The sequence below is a fragment of the Ailuropoda melanoleuca genome, chromosome 7 (assembly GCF_002007445.2).
Source record: "Ailuropoda melanoleuca isolate Jingjing chromosome 7, ASM200744v2, whole genome shotgun sequence".
NCBI lineage: Eukaryota > Metazoa > Chordata > Mammalia > Carnivora > Ursidae > Ailuropoda > Ailuropoda melanoleuca.
The window spans coordinates 60,225,457-60,244,196 of NC_048224.1; the positions used below are offsets into that span (position 1 = coordinate 60,225,457).

The 18,740-nt window shown below is 56.2% G+C and overlaps 1 protein-coding gene across 7 annotated transcripts in view; it reads right to left on the bottom strand.

The window, feature by feature from the left end:
- EXD3 (exonuclease 3'-5' domain containing 3) overlaps positions 1-18,723 on the bottom strand; it is an 85,468-nt gene extending 66,745 nt beyond the window's left edge. For 2 of the 7 annotated variants that reach the window (XM_034664885.1, XM_034664889.1), the window contains exons 1-3: positions 15,931-18,280; positions 14,925-15,132; positions 1,243-1,384 (exon numbers count right to left, since the gene is read on the bottom strand). In XM_034664885.1, the coding sequence (XP_034520776.1) occupies positions 1,243-1,384; positions 14,925-15,132; positions 15,931-16,060 (480 nt within the window). In that variant the 5' untranslated portion in view covers positions 16,061-18,280. The other 5 variants (XM_034664886.1, XM_034664891.1, XM_034664887.1 and 2 more) reach the window with 4 other exon arrangements.
- Between the last annotated feature and the right edge of the window lie 17 nt (positions 18,724-18,740).

Sequence of the window (18,740 nt, forward strand, 5' to 3'; positions counted from 1 at the left end):
TCCGGGGAGCTGTGTCTGATCTGGGGGACTGTGTCTGGTCCGGGGCGGGGCTGTGTCTGATCTGGGGAGAGGGACTGTGTCTGATCAGGGGGGCTGTGTCTGGTCTGGGGGGCTGTGTCTGTTCTCAGGGTGCCCTTCCCCTTTGTTAGCTCTAGTAGGCCAAGGGTGAGGCCCTGCACACTCTCAGGCTGAGGCCCAGGTGTGATGGCCAGGTGTGACATTGTGGCGAGCCCAACCCTACATGCAGCCCCGTAGGGATGGGCAGACACAGGCCTGGGTGAGGCTCTGAGAGAGGGAGGGGTCTGAAGACCCCCTGTACACCCATGAGCCCTGTGGGCACCAGCTGCACCCCCAGGACCTGGGTCCCTGCCCTCCAGACCCTAGATCCCCACTCCTGCCTCTGGGTGCTGGTTGGTTCAATGGCCAGAGCTGACCCCCGAAGTGATGACCCAGGAGGCCCCTGTGGGAAACATGTGGAGACCACGCCCACCCAGGACAAAGGAGGCATGCTGGGATTTTGGGACCGGTTCTCAGGGTGGAAATGAGAAGGCAGATCTTTGCTGACCACATCCAGGGCCACCAAAGTGAAAATGCCTCCCTTCCCCGCCCAGGGGGTTTCTGTGCCCAAACAGGCCCCTCATCTCTGGTCAGGACCATGGGTCTGGGCACAGGACTGGGGTGCACACGGGGGACTTTGGGTGCCATGCTGGCAGCCCGGCCCAGGCCCCTGCTTTTCAGACACACCCACTTCCCTCCTTGCTGCTTCCTGGCAAGGTGAATGAAGTGCCTCTGTGTCGAGCCGAGACTCGGTGAGTGGTACAGGGCCAGGACTCAGAGAAACACCCCATCCTTCCCACCAGTCCCCACACACGCCTGCCTCGCCCACTTCCGTGTGGGGCTCTGTCCACCCCTGCAGTGTTGGTCCAGTCACACAGTCCTCCGGCAGCCATCGAGCCAGTGGCCAGCAGGCAGCTCCCCTTGGGACAATGAGACCACGTAGCTTGTACCTGGGAGGCTGGTGGCACCCTTCCCAGGGCACACAGAGGCGCGTACCCGCAGCCCTCAGGCCAGGAAGGCTGTGTCGGCAGGCACCTGCGTGCTCACGTCCACTCCCGGGGGGCCCACGCAGTCCAGCCCCACACGAGGCTGGAGCCCTGGGATGCCCTCCACCCGGGTGTGTACCTGTGCACACACGTCCCCCACACCTGTCCATGCCACACGCGGCCCATCAGGGGCACTCACCCGCAGAACGGCCCTCGCGCCCGGCAGGGCTGCCGGTGGGGTCACCGGCTGTGTCACCCGCAGCGGGGTCTCCGGTGGCATCTGCCGGGTCCATCCCAAGGTGGGGCCAGGGAAGGCGACAGGCAGCGTGAGGAGTGCCGACCTGGGGGAGAGCGAGAATTAGACCTCACACGCTGCTGGGCAGCCCACCAAGGGCCCACCTCTCTGACGGTGCAGGGGCCCTGCGGCCTCGGCTCCACCTGCCGGCCGGGGACGCTCAGGGCCGGCTTCAGAGGCGGGCTTGCCGTGAGGACCCAGGAGCTAACCCACACAGGCACTCCCACCTCTAAGTAATGCAGGCTGGCCCGAGCGGCCAGCAGGGTGCCTGTGAATGTTTACTGTCTACAGCACACTTCTCTACGTTGCTGGAGATTATTCTGTTTTCCTCCTTCATCTGTGTACCTGAGGCCTGTAAAGACTTTGTTCCCAGACGCAGGTTCCTTTGCACCGAAGTGAGACACACAGAGCCTCCTGTGTGACCCCAAACGCTCACACAGGCACAGAAGACAAGAGCTGCTCAGCCTCCTTCCCTGAAACTCCCCGCAGAGGCAGCCATTCCCTGGAGCCTCTCAGCTCTCCCTTTGCATAGTTACGTTCATATTTCTTTTTCTTTTTAAAAATTTTATTCATTTATTTGAGAGCGAGCGAGCTTGAGTGGGGGCACGGGGCGGAGGGAGAGGGAGAAGCAGGCTCCCCGCTGAGCAGGGAGCCTGCCGTGGGGCTTGATCCCAGGACCCCCGGATCGTGACCCGAGCTGAAGGCAGACGCTTTGCCTGAGCCACACAGGTGCGCTCCACCCATATTTCTAAATAATGTGCTGATGTGGTTATTCCTTCCGTTTCCAGTCTCACATGTGACTGACAGACTTCAAGGTAAGAATTCACTATCGTACCCCAGGGCCACCCACGACAAACAACATCAACTGGACAATATCTTTCTGGACAACAGGCAACCCACCACCATGCCACCCGGCAGCAGGGCAAAGCCCACGGTGGACCCCAGGACGGCTGGCTCGCACCTCGGGGCAGTGTCCCAGCCAAGACCACTGATTTGGAGTCCAAAGAGTATAGCACGCCACCAGGTGGGGAAGGCAGCAGGGCACCTGTGGGACAGGGCACTGCAAGAGGGGCAACCGGAGCAGCCAGAAGTGCGTATGAGCAACGCAGGAGCCCCGAGGCTCCCAGAAACAGTCGCCTCAGGGCTGAGACGGTAACAGAGACACTGGCAGTCAAGCTCTGCAGGACATATCGGTCTCCAGCCCAGCCAACACCGGCTGAGACTCCAGAAAGGCCATGCCTTGGGACGATGCCTAGAGTGAGCCCCACTCTTGACTTGCCCTGCCAAAATCTAAAACCAAGCTCAGCCTGGGGCACGTGGGGCACATGGTAGGTTGAGTCCCACCAAGACAAAGATCCACCGTAATGAAATGTCAAGCCATGCTCACCTGTTCAAGGTAATCAGCTAGAAAATAACTGCCCACTAGAACAAAAATCAATGTTCTTCATAGGAAGATAACAGAATCCAGAATCCAGAGTTGCTACAATGCATCATTCACAATGTTCAGTGCATAATATAAAAATCACAAGATCTACCAAGGAACAGGAAAGTATGACTGCACAATCAAGGAGAAAAAATTTAAAAAAAACCCCCAGATAATAGGAACCAACTCCAAGTGGCTCAGATGTTGGAATTATTAAAGATAATCACAACTACTATAAGTGTGTGTGAAGGGACGCCTGGGTGGCTCAGTCGGTTAAGTGTCTGCCTTCAGCTCAGGTCATGATCCTGGGGTCCTGGGATGAAGCCCCACATTGGGCTCCCTGAGAAGCCTGCTTCTCACTCTCCCTCTGCCTCCTGATCCCCCTGCTTGCGCGTTCTGTGTCAAATCAATAAATAAAATCTTTAAAAAAAAAAGATATGAAGAATGAACGGAAAACATGTCTAAAAAATTAAAGGAAAACATAGTCTTAACGAGTAAACAGACAAGGGAAAATGGAAAGTATCTGAAACTCTATAAAAGAACTAAATGGTAATTCTCCAATAAAAAGTATAATAGCTGGAATAAAAAATTCACTGATTGGGCTTGACAGTGGATTGGAGATGGAAAATGATCAGTGAATTTGAAGACAGAGCAACAGGAATGATCCTATCTAAAGAATGGGGAGGGGAGTGGATTAATGAACAAATACCACCACATCCTCACTGCCCGCCGTTCTGTATTACCACCACTGATGGGACTCCGACGGCATTGTGGTGCCTCTCTCTGGGTGTTTAAACAAGCCTGGAAGTCTATCACTTGTTTTTAAAAACATCCCTTCTCAAGCCTCTGCCCCGTCTCAGTCTGGACAGCCGCTCTCTAGCTGGACAGCACAGCTTTCCCCGTGGGACTCCCACTCTCCTCTCTCCTGGTGCAGCCTGCATTTCTTGACTTCCAAGTCTTCGCCTTTCTGTTGTCCTCCTGTTTCTACGGGAGCACATTCTCCAGAATCTTCCTGAGAAGAATTGCAAAGGAAGAACACTGAACAAGTCTTCGGTTGTCTGGAAGTGTCCTCACTGGGCACCAGCTCTTGGCTGGAAGTGTGGCTGTGTATGGGCTGCAGGTGAGAAGCCATCCCCCAGATAGGTGATGCTGATGGTCCTCCGTTGTCTTCTAACCTTCATGTTGGTGCGGAGAGGTCTGAAGCCTCCTGACTCCCAACGTCATGTAGGACGCTTGTCTTTTCCTGCTGAAGGGCCTTCCCTTCCCAGCGTCCAACGCCTCAGGAGGCTGGATAAGGTGGGGTCCACCAGGTGCTCCCAGGACCTTCAGTCCTGGGACATGTCTTTTATTTTTCCTCGATAATGTCCTGGCCTCCCTGTTCTCCACCCTGCAGTATAAGTACTTTTTTTTTTTTTTTAGATTTTATTTATTTATCTGAGAAAGAGTGACAGAGATAGCGAGAGCGAGCACAGGCAGGGAGGAGGGGGAGAAGCAGACTCCCCACTGAGCAGGGAGCCCAACACAGGGCTCGATCCCAGGACCCCAGGATCACGACCTGAGCCGAAGGCAGACGCTTCACCGACTGAGCCGCCCAGGTGTTCCATGGTGTAAATACTCTTACTTAGATATTGGGCTTCCTGGAAGAACCTCTAATTTTCTGATCTTTCCCCTTCTCTGCCTTGAGGACAGATTTCCTGAACTTTATTTTGCAAAATGATTATTGAATTATTCATTTTTGCTATCAAATTTTTATTAATCAAGAGTTCTTTCTCCTTTCACCCCAGAGGACCTCATGACTCAGTCTTTGTTTTCCCACACATTCTTTTTTTTTTTTTTTAAGATTTTTATTTATTTATTTATGTGACAGAAAGACAGCCAGCGAGAGAGGGAACACAAGCAGGGGGAGTGGGAGAGGAAGAAGCAGGCTCCCAGTGGAGGAGCCCGATGTGGGACTCGATCCCGGAACGCCGGGATCCCGCCCTGAGCCGAAGGCAGACGCTTAACGACTGTGCCACCCAGGCGCCCCCACCACACATTCTTCCGTATCAGCGCCCTCTTTCCTGCTCACCCAGTGTGTTTTTCCTCTCAGAAGCGTTGCTCAAGGGTCTGGAGACTCCCGTTCCTATTTAAGAGTGAGCTGAACAGCTGCTTGGGAACTGAGCAGGGGGCAGCCCAGGGAACGGTGGGCCTCACTGAGGGCACCTGAGGGCCTGGAATGGAAGACCAGCGCCCGGAAGGGCTCTCCTCTTGGCCCATCTGTCAGGCAGAAATGCTCCCACCTTCACGTGCAGGTGGGCACTGGGCTGCCATGGTCCAGACCCCCAGAGGGTCGGGGTCTGATCCCTCCCCTTGCCAACATCCCGAGACCCTGTTTCCAGTCTGGAGCCTCGTGGGCGCTGTGGCCAGGCTGGGGGCCACCTCTCTGCCTTGGGCTCCTGCTTTGTCAGGCGGCTAGACAGTGACACTCAGCAGCGGCCTTCCCTCTCCGCTGGGCTTTTCACCTCTTCCCTTCTCTTTGCCCTTAAGCACTTCTGCCTTTATTTAAAAGGCACACCTGTCTTTTGAAAATGGCTTTGCTCTCATTTTAATGGGCCCCAAGTGAGGAGTGAGGCGGGGATAAGTGGCCCCCACCCAGCCTCAGGGCTTCCGAGCTCGCCTGTGCACCCCTGCGGTACCCACCTCTTGCCCAGCACATTGCGCTCACCGTACCGCCCCATCTCTCTGACTAGTTTCTAAAGGACTGCTGAGCCCAAGCCCGTAAACGATGTTGGCCTGTACTGTTCTCTTCTTGGAAATCACTCCCCACCTGCCCAGAGGTGTGCACACCTCCACCCGGCACAGCTCAGGTCAATGGACGCCCGGCCTGCGCTTCTCAGCAGGAAAGAAAGGAAGACGTGGGACTGTGGGACAGGTGGTCCCCCCAGTGCACTACAACCCCACCCCGTCCAGAGGTTGGCCCCCTGGAGGTGAGGGCAGGAGTTCCTAGCGTGGACAAAGCGAAGCGCCACAGACAGGAGGCTTAAGCAACAGAAATTCAGTTTCTCAGTTCTGGAGACGGGAAGTCAAGTATCAAGGTGCCGGCAGGGTGGGTTCCTCCTGAGGCCTCTCCCCTTCATGCAGACAGCTGTCCTCTCCTGCGTCAGTGTCCTTACTCTCCTCTTCGCATAATGGACACCAACCTAATGACCTCATTTTACCTTAAACACCTCTGGAAAGACCCCATCTCCAAATATGATCACATTCTGAGGTGCTGGGGGTTAGGGCTTCAACATGTGAATTTTTAGGGAGACACAATTCAACCATAACAGGGGGGCTGGACACCCACTGGTCCTTTCCCAGAGAGGGGCAGAGGCACCCGGTGCTCTGGTTCTGTGGGGAAGGGTCAGGGTGCCCTTGGGGGCTGAGGACCAGGGGCACACACCCAGTTCTGACTCTGCACCGGAGCCAGGGGGACTGACGTTCATTTCACAGATGGGAAAACAGGCTCAGCTGGGACTAAACCCCAGTTTTCTCCCAGCTCTTCCCTTATACCACTGTTCACTTCTATTTGCTTTTAATTGACTCTTTACTATTTATAAAGGCAATTATGCCTATAGTAGAATATTTGGAAAATGAAATACATTTGCCAATTTTGAAAGATTAATGCAAAAGAAAGTTATGAAACGCTACAGTCATATCATATTCCCTTTCTGGTCATTACCCTGTCCCTCTGGGTGTCTGACTCTCTGCAGACACATCTGGTCAGGCTCAGCACTGGGACTGTGTGGAGTACCTCTCCCCTCCCGGCGCCCTCGGGCAGGTCACCGCGCCGGGTCCAGATTCCTGTCTCCTAACTCAAGCCACGGAAGGCTTCTTGGCAGAAAGGAGAAGCTTTAGGCAGAGCTCCCGCTTTAACGAGGCAAACTTACAACTTCTCTTCATTCCGGGTCTCCTCCGGGGTCTTGTTCTGACATCACAAGTGTTTCTCACATCACATTACAGTAGCTCAAGTCCCTGGTAAACAGCGATGGCGGCCCCAGCCCGAGGACCAGAGCGCTGCAGCTGGCGGGCCCAAAGCATCCCCTGACGGCCCACCGGGGCCCCACTGCCCAGACCACTGCCCAGCCGCCTCCTTCCCACTGCCCCCCCCAAGCAAGTAGGCCCCTGGGGAGCCCGAGGGCGTGCCACTCCAAGCAGCAGGGGTCTCTAAGACAGAGGAGACAGAGACCGGTCCCCACAGCACACCCTCTTTGGGGGTCTCAGGCACCCCCGCACTGGGAGCCTGGGGACAGGCCCCACGGGGCACACCGGTGGTGCGTGCTCCCCAAGGCCCATGGCCAGGCTCTCAGGGAGGAGGGGCAGGAGCTGGGGGGTACTCTCCTTGTCTGCTGGTCCCACAGGGAGCAGAGGTGCCACTCACACCCTCACGGTTGCCCTCCCCTGACGTCCACCAAGTCATGGTCTCAATCCCGTCCACCTGTTTGTCTGTTTCCTGCTGGCCCTTTCCTGGGGGTCCTCAGAGAACTGGGTACTAAGGGGGCGGTCCCATGCCACAGGTCCCCTGGTGGGCCATGCCAAGAGACCTCTGAGGCCCCTTTGGCTTCAGGTCGGAGGATCTCTTGGGCCCATTAGAGGGTCCCCAACAGGGGATGCGGGACACACTCCAGGTTCCGTGGGCCCCTCTCTGAGGAGCCACCAGGAGCCCCGCCCATTTCTTCCTCTGGTCATTCCTTCACCCCAACAGACATGCCTCACCCAGACCCCAGTTCCTCATGGGGTCAACTTATAGCAGCCTGCAAGCCCCAGAAAGGCCAAGGTCCTGGCCCGGCAGGCTCCATAGCATCAACACCATCGTTTAATGTTTCTGGAACCCCTACACTTCATAGGGCATGCAGCAGGTGTCCCGAATGGCCTCTTAGGCAGGGTCCATCCACAGCACCCCCCACGGGCAGTGAGCTCCTGACTGGGGTGGGGAAAGGCTGGTGCATGCTGGGGCCTGCATTCCCTGGACAGAAGGCTGGGGGGTGGGGAAGAGTGAAGAGCATGACGAGGGGGGAGGGAGGTCTCCCCGGGATGCAGCATTCTGGCTCAGCACACTTTATGTCTCCCCTCCAAAAATGCAGGGCCAAGCCTCCACCTCCTGCAGGACTGACTGAGCCATGTGGGTGGTTTCGAGCCCCATGTGGTGGCCCCTCCTGGCCTCTGTCTCTGGGTCTCACTGTAGGCAGGCTCCCTCTGCTACCCACTGAGCTGCGGGCCACTCTGGGGGGCTGCTGAAAGGGTCTCAAGGGGAGGCAGTGGGCTTGCAGACATGCCCTGTCTACAGCCCTCCCTCAAGCAGAGCCAGACCCCCAGGCCACCCCCATCTCACTGGCCGTCCCCACACTTGCTCCTTAAGAAGGTGGAGCCTCGCTCTGACCAGTCTGACCGGAATGTAATAACGACCAGCATCGGTGCAGGGCAAAAGTCAGGGTACCACCGGAGGAACGCTGCCCTGAGGTCCATTCACCCCCTGGGGTCAGGCTCTGTCCACACTGAGTCCCAGACAAACTGCTAGGACCCCGACGACCTCCTCTACACGGCAGCCACCTGCCCTGCTGGTCAGTCTAGGAAGGTGGCAGACGACCAAACGGCTCTTTTGTGGGAGAGGGGCTTTTTCTACTCTCAGGGGAGAAACCCCCACAATTCCAAGATCTGCTCCAGGCTACTCCCCCCATCCTCTGAGAAGTGTGGCAGCCAGGGGCGGGTGGTGGGCTGCGTCCTCAGGCGAGCCCCGGGACAGGCAGACAGACCTAGACTGTCCTCCTTGGGAAAGTTTGAGGCCACGGAAAACCCGGCTCAGCTCTCGTTACACAACCTTTGTTATGTTCTCGAGCCTGGAATTCGAAATCCACAAATCGGCAGCACAGCGAAACCCACGTGCTTCTGAGAAAGAAAACAGCTGGCAGAGATGAAGGTCAAGTTCACCCCACGGCAGACTGTTTTAATTGACCTCATTTTGAAGTGAAAAAAATCTGCTCGGTTCCAAGTTATCTTTAGCTGAAAATGTGGTTCAGGGTTTGCAAGCTACACCGAGACCAGCAGGCCTTCCCAGAGACAGCCTTCCAGAGCCCACTGGGGTGGGCACCTCCTGGGTTTTGGAACTTCCATTTAAACTGAACAGCCAACATGCGCAACTCATTTAGGCATCACAATTTTTCTTGCTGGGAGCCGTGCCACACATCAGCACATCTGCCTCGGAGCCCACACGCCGCCGAGGCTCCCGGCCCCCTGGCCCCGGGTCCACACCTGAGTGGGGGCCTCTGGCCCAGGGGCAAACTCACCTGCAGGAGCGTGCAGGCCAGACTGCTTCCTCCTGACTGCTAGCCCCCTGGGAGCTTACCTGGGTGCCCACCTGGGAGCCTCACAGTCCAGCCAGACCCAGGCAGACCGGAAGCCGAATAAAGGAAGCCTTGCTTCTAGTGGAGCCAGACGGCCGGCAGGGGGAGCTCTCGGCCCTAGCATCCCGGCCGCAGCCCGCAGGACCACAGGACCACAGGACCAGAGGCACGTCCACACTACCTTACGGCTCCGTCCTTACCCTGCAAACTCGGTCAGTGAGAAGCTGCCAGCACCCTGAGCCCTCACTTTCCTCCGAGGGGCTTCCGCTCAAAGCAGTCCCTTGCAACTTCCTCTGTTCTCCAGACTGGCCTGTGGTTTCACCACAGCTTGCCTGTCTGAATTGTAGGTCGTTCCTGTGCCATTCCCAAGTAAAGCCGAGTAAACTTGCTGCTCAGATAACTGGCACTGACCAAGCTGGACCCGAGGCCTCCTGAAACCCACCCAGCCCCTCAACCAGGCCTGGCCGGGGGAAAGAGGGTACCTCAGCAGGGTCACCCCGCCAGGGGGGTCGCCCCCTCCAGACAGAGCCCCCTGGCATCAGCACTGAGGCTGGGGCCCTGTGGGGGTAAGTGAAGGCATGAGAACCACGGAGCGAGGGCTCACAGCGCTGGCCCAGCCCTGGCAGTGACTGGGCTGTCCCCTCCGTTCCACAAGAGGGAAACAGTGCGGGGCCCGGCTTGCTCTGAGATGGGCCGGGAGGCACATTCTTCAGGCCCGGGGTCTCCCCGGCTTCAAGCTCCTACAGGCTTCAAGTGTGGGAGGAACACAGCGGCCAAGCCGGGGACCCTGCGGGAAGCCCAGAGGACCAGGCTCCTGGCTTGGAAGGGACAGCACGGAGCGGACACTTCAAGGTGTCTCCCGACCTAAAGGTGCCCTTCAAATAACCCAGAAAGGTGGAAATTAAAGGAAAAGGGCAGAAATAAAAGGACCCCAAAAGAAGCTACATTGCTGGCTGAGGGTCCAATGTAGCCACGTGGGGCTGGGGCTCAGCCTTCTGCCTGTCTGTCCATCCATCCCAGGAGAACAGGCCACAGCACACAATGGAGTTTCCTCCACACTGTGGTTAACTGAGGTGACCTTTAAATAGGTCATCAGAGCATTTTCGTTTGGACGCCAGGTCATGCTTCCTCCACTGCTGTCCTGTTTTCTGCAAATATGGAGGCGCCGGCTGTGTGACCCCCCCGACAGGTTGTTCCTGTACCCTTCATTACAGGGCGGCCGAGGCCCAGGAGGGGGTGACAGTGGACTGCCACCTCACTGTGTGCCAGAGCCCTTCTGAGAGCGTGACTCCTCCCCGGGCCAACACACACGGCACCCGACCTTCCTAGGCCCTGTGCATGGCAGCCACCCCATTACCGACCAGACTCATGGCAGGAACACGGTGCAGCCAGGTTAGAGGGCAAGGGGTCGGTGCCAGCCTCAGACTCCAGAAGTTGTCACCCCCATGGGAGAGGCCCTGTCCCCTCCGGACCCTGCACTGCCCAGCCCCTTGCCATCCAACAGTCAGCCACGTCCTGCTTTAAGTGCAAAATGTACCTGTGATAATAGCATAAAATGCCTCAGTACTGCTTTTTTGTATCGATTACAAGTGGGAATGGTGATATTCAGGGAATACTGGAGTTAGAATATATTATTAAAATTAACTTCACCTTTTTTTTTTTTTTTTTTAAAGTAAGCTCTATGCCCGCTCTGGGGCTTGAACTCACGACCCTGAGATCAAGAGAGACACACACTCTACCAACTGAGCCAGGCAGGAGCACTCACCTTCTCTTTTTATGTTTTTAGTGTTCATACTAGAAAATTTAAAATCACACGTGTGGTTCACATATTTCTGTGGAGCACACTTGCCTCGACTGGGGAAGCAGCTGGCCAGACGGAGAGCAGCCCCAGAGGTGCCTGGCGACGCCCCCAGAGCAGACGCCGCGCCCGGCCCCACAGAGCAGGATACGCGGCCTGGCCACACAGCCACCACTCTGCACGACAGCATCGGGACTCCCTCTGCTGTCCCCAAATTCCAAACGCAGGTGGGGCTGGGGTCACCACCCCAGACACACACGGGTGCGCAGCCTGGACCCCTGAAAACGGGCCGCTCATGTCTCTTTGGTTCAACAAGAACACTAGTTTGAAAGCTGTTTCCATTGGTTTTCAAGCGGAATTAAATGTCTGGACACACATCTCAGTGATTTTTTTAAAGCTTTATTGATATAATACACACACCATAAAATCTACCCTTTTAAAGTGTACAACTCAGTGTTTTCAGTATATTTAGGCATGAGAAAGCATTCCCACTGCCTAATTCCAGTACACTTTCCTCACCCCAAAAAGATGACCCCATACCCATTAGCCGTTGCTCCCCACCCCTCTCTCTCTGGCAACCACAAACCCACTTTCTGTCTCTCGGGGCTTGACTGCTGTAAACGTTCACATACGTGGAACCCTACTATACGTGGTGTGGGTCCAGCTTCTGTCACCAGTGTGCTGTTTTCAGGGTCCGTCCACGTTGTAGCATCCACTGGCATCTATGCCTTTCCGTGGCCGAACATTCCATGGTACCGACGGACCACACTCACCTGGGTTATTTCCGCCTTGTGGCCGCTGTGGACAGTCGCACGCAGGGGTTCCTGTGGGTGAAGGCTGCCTCTTCTCCGGGGAACGGGCTGAGCCGGGCCGAGTAACCGTGTTTAGCAGGCCGAGGAGCCGCCACACTGCTTCCCGCCACAGGGCACGATCCTTGCCCACACTTACTTGTTGGTGTCTGTCCTTTTTATTCTATCCGCCTAGTGGGAGTGATTTTTAACTTACTGATTTAACTTAAGAGTTGTTTCTTTCTTTAGAAATTAAGATCGCTAATCTAAAACACAAGAAAGTAGCCTTTCAGAGGTACCACGTGGGGGTCCCTCTCTGGAGCAGCCGTGGGACGTGCTCACACTGCTGTTTCAGGGCTGGAAGTGGTGGTTTTCTGCACGCTCGCCACTGTGTGCACACTGTCAAGGGTCACTCTGGTTAACCGAGTCGGCTTCAGCCCTGCATCCGCAGCTCAGGGAAGAACCAGTCCTTCCTGAGTCCTGCCTGGGGCCTCGCCGGAGAGCTGCTTCCGGGACCCTTTCTCACAGGGTGCGGGCTGCAGCAGGAGAGGGGGCGGAGGGCAGAAGCCGCTGGCTCCGCCGTTCAGCTGGGCTTTCCAGCTCCCTGCCCACTCTTGTGAGGGCCTCCTGTTATCTATCCAATAATGGGGTAGAAATCACGTGAATGATGAATGTCTACTTAAAAATGACATTTTACAAGAAACATTTAATGTCGTGGGAAAAAAAAGGATCTCACAATGTGGCATAAAGTTGCATTTAACTGAAAGCAGCCGTGCTATGGCGTGGGCCACAGGACGCATCCGGCCCATCAGCTCTGGACAGGACACAGAGGACATGCTGGCACGGGAGGAGGGGGGATACAGACTGCCGCTTCTATTTTCTATTTTATTTTTTTGTATTTGCTTAATATTATACAATGAACACACTCCACTTTGTATTCATGAAAAAAAAAAGTAAATCTCAAATGATATTTTAAAAGTTAAAATTGGAGCACCTGGGCGGCACAGTCAGTTAAACGTGGGACTCTTGGTTTCGGCTCAGGTCACCATCTCCGGGTGGTGGGATCGAGCCCCGCGTCGTCTGGCCCTGCACCGAGCGCAGTCTGCCTGAGATTCTCTCTCCCTCCGCCCCACCCACTCGTGCTCACGCGTTCTCTCTCTCAAATAAATACATTTTAAAAGTCTTTTTTAAAAACATTAAAATAAACCATGAGGAAACCTTAGCTTCGGAAAGGCGATGGGACCACCTGCTCCGTGAGCCCCAGCGCCAGGCCGCGTGGGAGGCGGCCCCGTCCCACTGGACACCAGTACTCTGTGCTGGGGAGCGGTCTCCCCAGGTTGCCAGCTCTGCCCTCGTCACCAGACCTGCCCGTGCTAACCTCGCATGGGTTACGTACTGCCCCAAACACAGTGGCTTAGAGCAGAACAACCCTTTATTGTCCTGCACAGGGTCGGGGGTCAGGAACTGGAAGTGGCTTGACTGCGGGGTCCTGCTCGGGGTCTCCAAGGGTCGCAGCCAGAATGAGGCAGGGGCTGCGTTGTCTCAAGGCTCGGCTGGGGCTGGGGGCCCGTGTCCGAGCCAGAGTGCCGTGCGTGGCTGGGAGCTGCCCGCCCTGCCCGCGTGGCCGGAACCCTACAGCCTGCTGGGTCTCTGATGCTCACCGCCTGCCCCAGTTTTCTGTTTCTTCTCAGGTGTGTTTGTGTAGGCTGCATTGCCGGGAAGTCACCCAATTTCTTGAGGAGGTTTTCCCATTTATGACCACAGTATCGGTGTGGACGTGGCAACTGTGCGGTTCTCCTCTCATTAACGTTGAGCGTTGTTTACTTCCCTCTTGTTTTTCCTTAGTCTCGTCAGAAGTTTATTTCTTTGGTCTGTTTAAGAACTAGTTTTTGGTCTCACTAATTTTATACTTCCTGATTTAATTACTTAATTAAGCTTTTCTCTTTATTAACTCCTTCTTCCTTTTGGTTTCTTCCATTTGTTTTTTTACTTTTTTGGGCATGATTTCCTCCTTTTTGGCTAAATACAGGCTTCCTTGGACTTGTGTGTTCCTCACAGATATCTTGCTTCCTTCTGACCTGCAGAGCTGCTGTGCTGGCCTGGTTCTCCCTCATAATGACCCGTTATTTCTCTCCAGGATCTCCTTGGCACTCAGGACTCACCCCTCATGTTTCAAGGTGTTATTCACTCATTTCAGGCAACATACACTCTTCCCTTTTTCACAGGGCTGTCTCACTGGATTCATCAGATGTAATGTGATGCTGTGGGTCTGCTCTAAGGTTCTAAGCCCGGCCGCCCCTTGCTGCTCTCCCCTGCAAAGTGCAGCACATGCCGCGGAGACAGGCCTTGGCCCTCGGAGCGGCCGCGGGGCTGGGCCCCAGACAGCTGTGGGACTGTCTTGTGTCTGACTTTCCAATCCTGGCCCAGAGAGACACCACTTGGAAGGGCCACGTGTAGAAATGAGCTCAGAGACCAGTGGCAACACGTCCCTCTGTTTGTAACGGCACGGCCAAGTGACAGGCGCTGGCTTAGGTCTGCGAGAGCAGAGGAACGGGTGGTGCCGGCCCTGGGGCCTATGGGCCGGTCTCCTGCGGGAGACCAGGACTCCCAGCTGCCTGGAGGATGAAGCCCTTGCCCACCGTGGAGTCCTGCAGAGCGCATGAGCATTGCCCCAGTTTTAGTCTGAACTCTGGACCTTAATGGAGGTGACTCTGGAGCTGTTTCCTGTTTGCACGGCTGCCTTCTGTGTCCTTCTGGTTTCCGTCTTTAAGATTTCCTGGGGTGGCAGAGGGTGAGGTCCTCGGTGCCCGTGTCAACAGTCAGCAGCCTACGAACAGGCTGAAGTGGTGGGTTTCAGAGACGTGCCGACAATGGGCGCCTCCTCACTGAACCCTCCAAGGACGTGCTCCGTGACCCTGAACAGACACAGCCCCGGTCGGGGCCAGGTCTCAGGAAGCTGGTCTCCAGCACCAAGCATTTCAATCACACCAACGCTATTTTTATTTCCTGAGAGAAAAATCTTATTTTTATTTTATTTTTTCTTGGAAAGTGCCTGTTGTTTAAAAAGGAAAAAAAAAAAAAACCCAACTTCTTTGTATTGGGCTAAACCCAATTCCTGCCCATTTCTTTGACATCTGTGCTCCAGAATTAACCACAATTATTGCATTCCTTTAAAAATAAGTTCCAGCATTACGCTGACTGCTGAGTCATAGTCTTACCTTAGGAAACGGTTCCCTTTTCTGGATTTTTCCACTGATGTAGGACCTGTGTGACCCACAGTCTGAGCGGCCTCCCCGGAACGCTGACGTGGAGGAGCGTGACCACAGCAGGAGCCCGGGAGGCCTCCCTCAGGACAGCAGGCCGCCCGTCTGCGAAGGCCAGTTTCAGACCGCGGGCTGCGGCCACTCCAGGTGCCTCGATGCCTGCCTGGGAAGAGATTTTAGCTCAGACAGAGGCAGTTTTCTACACATTTAAGCACTTAAGTTTCAGAGCTGGAAGAATCTTAGGCTCATTAATCATTTCAACCTTCAGGATATCTGCAAAACAGAAAAACCTGTAATTGAAACCTTCTTTAAAAATGGTTTTAAACATTTATTTTGAGATAACTGGAGATATACATGCACTTCTGAGAGAAAACAGCCGTCCCATATATGCTATATCCAGTCCTCCGGATGTTACCACTGTCAACATCACGACCAGGGCCTGACACGGATTCAGCCAAGACACAGAACAGTCCGCCCCACAGGACCCTTCCACGTTGCCCTTTCAGAGCGTTAATCTGTTCGTGGCCCCAAGCAACCGCTAATCTGCTCTCCGTTTATATATTTAAGAAAGTTATACCAGCGGAATCAAAGTATACAAACTTCCTCACTCGGCGTGCCCCCTGAAGCCCGCCAGCTCTGCACCCCTTGTACCGTGAGTTCTCCCACGTGCGGGAGCAGTCTGCCTCACCATCCCGCCACCGCAGGATGCCTACGGGTGTCTGGTCTGGGGCTATTCCTGAGAGAGCCGCAGTACACGTTAGGTTACAGTGACAGGGGTGGGGGTGCCTTCATCTTGTGGTGGAAATAAAAAAGCTGGTACGAGAGCGGCTGCAGCACGTGCCCCAGTGGTGATCCAAACCGTGGGAGCGCCAGGGAGTGAGTGCACAGGAAGGCCAGGACGGAGCCTGGGCGAGGCAGGAAGGGCAGCCAGGGGACAGAGGGGACCAGGGGAGGTCATGACCTGGAGGTCGGCGCTGAGGGGGGAGGACGAGCCATGCCCGGGAGGAGAAGGATGCCGGTGACCCTGACAAGCCTTTGGGTGAAACGATGGCGGGAATGCCGCCTGGAGTTGGCTCAGGAGCAAGCAGCATGATGGAAACCTGAACCGGGTTCAGGACGGAACAAAGTTCAACGGAGCGACCACATGAGCCAGCGACTCCGCGCCTGGGGGTGTACCCAACAGAACTGAAAACACGTCCACACAGAACGTACACAAACGTTCACAGAAGCACGTTTCACGGTAGCCAAAAAGTGGCTAATGCCCATCAGTGGATGAACGGATACACAAAACAGGTCCATCCGTACAATGGAACGTTATTCAGTCTTAAAAAGGAACCAAGCCCTGATACAGGCTACGACACGAATGAGCCTCAAAAAAACGAGGCTGAGGGGGAGGAGCCGGACACAAGGTCCACATGCTGTGTGGTTCCATTGCTATGCGATGCCCGGCAGAGGCCAATCCATACAGGCGGGATCAGTGGTTGCCAGGGGCTGCAGCACGGGCGGTGGGGCACGCCAGCCATCGTGACGAAGTGCTCCAGAATTATCAGGCATGCTTGTACAGTACTGTGAATAGGACAAAAACAGTGATCTGTACACTTTAAAAGTGAATTTGCTGATACATGAATTACATCTCAATTTCTAAGTACTGGACACGCTGGGAACTCTGAGGGAGTTCTGCTGCAAAGGGGAGTAAACAAATGGGGGGGTGAGCTTGGGGAGGAGGGTTAAGATGAAAAGAATCACAGTATATTGATGGGCTGACCCTAGTGAAGGACAGTGATGATGGGGCGGGAGAGGGGACAGGAGGAGCCCTGCCTGTGGGAACAGGGACGGTCTCAGGGAGCAGGCAGATCTGTGGGTGCAGGCACTGGGGGGTCCCTTCCAGCTGCTTCCATTTTCTCTAGAAGCAGGTAGCCAGGTGCTGGACTGGGACGCAGGACAGGGCAGAGGTGGGGGGTGAGGACAGAGGAGGAAGGAAGTCCACTACAGGAGGCGTGAGTGAGTGGACCTGCCTGAGGCTTGTGTTCAGGACGGAAAGAGACTGGGCACTTGGGCCGGGCTCCTCCAGCCCAGATGAAGGCAACGGGGCTGGAGGTGTGGGTGGTGAAGGGGTGTTGGGTAGAAGGTGTGAGCTGCAAGGATGGAGTGGGATGCGGGGGCTCAGCTGTCAGCACTGAGGAGCCCTAGCTGGGACCTAGGTGGGCCAGTGGGAGAGGCACTGAAGCAGTGGCCCCAGGGGCTGTGAAGGGCAGAGCAGGGCTGCAGGAGTGACCCTGAGCAAACGTTGTAGGGAGGGCAGGGAGGATGGGGAGTGGGAGGGATGTCCACATGGGGGGATTTGGGAAGGACAGGATCCTGCTGTGGGCACCCACCCACCTCTAGGCCAGGAGGTGAGGAAACCCAGGCCCCACTGGTAAGGAAGCAGGTCCTCAGGGGCAAAGCTCCCAGACGTTTACTGAGGAAGCAGACAAGGGGCCCTCCCAGGCATGCCACAGGTGTGGGTCCTCACAGGTCCACGAGGCCAGGACTCAGCACTCCTGTTTCTCAGGTAGGGAAGCCTGCAGGGTCAGAGAGCTGGCCCAGGTCACACAGGGAGGAGATGCAGCCATAAGTGGGGAGAGTGGCTCCCAGGTCCCAGGACCCACAGGCCCAACCCGGGAAGGAGGATGGCCAACATGGAAGGCAAGCCAGGTCTCAAGTTACAACTGAGCTCTGGCTCTGACAGCCATGGAGGAGCCTGGATGTTCTCTTATGGAGATAAAAGGTCAGAGCCTGTCTATGGGAGCGTTTCTGGGGCTGGGTGCTGTGATGGCTCGTTTTATGCATCACCTGGCAAAGCCATGGCGCCCACATAGTTGGTCAAGCAGTCACAGGTTGCTGGGAAAGTATTATTTATTAATTTATTGGGGGAGGGGCAAGAGCATGGGGCGGGAGGAGGAACAGAGGGGCAGAGGAAGAGGAAGGGGGACTCCTGCTTAGCATGGAGCCCAAGGTGGGACTCAATCCCAGGACCCTGAGATCACCACCTGAGTGGAAACCAAGAGCTGGAGGCTAGGCCGACCAAGCCACCCAGGGGCCCAGAAAGTGTTTTTATGAGATCGACATTTGCACCAGCAGACCTGCGGGAAGCAGAGTACCCTCCCTAACACGGTGGCCTCATCCGCTCAGCTGAAGCCTGGAGTCCCTAGAGGAGGGGACTGTGCCCCCAGACTCAAGCGCAGCAGCGGGAGCTCCTCCCGGGGCCTCGTCCTGTCGGCCCACCCTGCAGAGCCCGCATTTGCCCGCCCCCGCAACGGCTGGCATCCAGTGTCTCCCTCTCTGCGCACCTGTCGGTTCTGTGTCTCCGGGAGCCCCGACTACCACCGGCGCTAAGAGCGGACAGCAAGGAAGACGTGTACGGGTGTCAGTAGGGACCTGTGCTGAGAAGGGGGAGGCCCCTGCCGCGACTCGGCACTTGCAGGAGGGGCTCCTGCCACGTGGGGGGGCGGGGGCGGAAGGGGTGTCGGCGCCACCTGCGTTCTAGGAGTTTCTACGTTCTCGGTGAAGGAGGTCCTCAGGGTCACCGAGCTGTGCAGGGCACGGGGCGGGGCCTGCTTGCCACAGGGGCGGGCGGGGGCCGGGTCAGTCCCGCTCGCCGAGCGCCCACCGGGGGCCGACAGCGGCGGCGGGTGACAGGGACAAGGGCGGGCGGTCCCCACGAGTGTCACCGGCACCTCCCCACGTCCCGCCGTCCCGCGGGTGGGGCTCGGGGACACCCCCCCCGCTGGG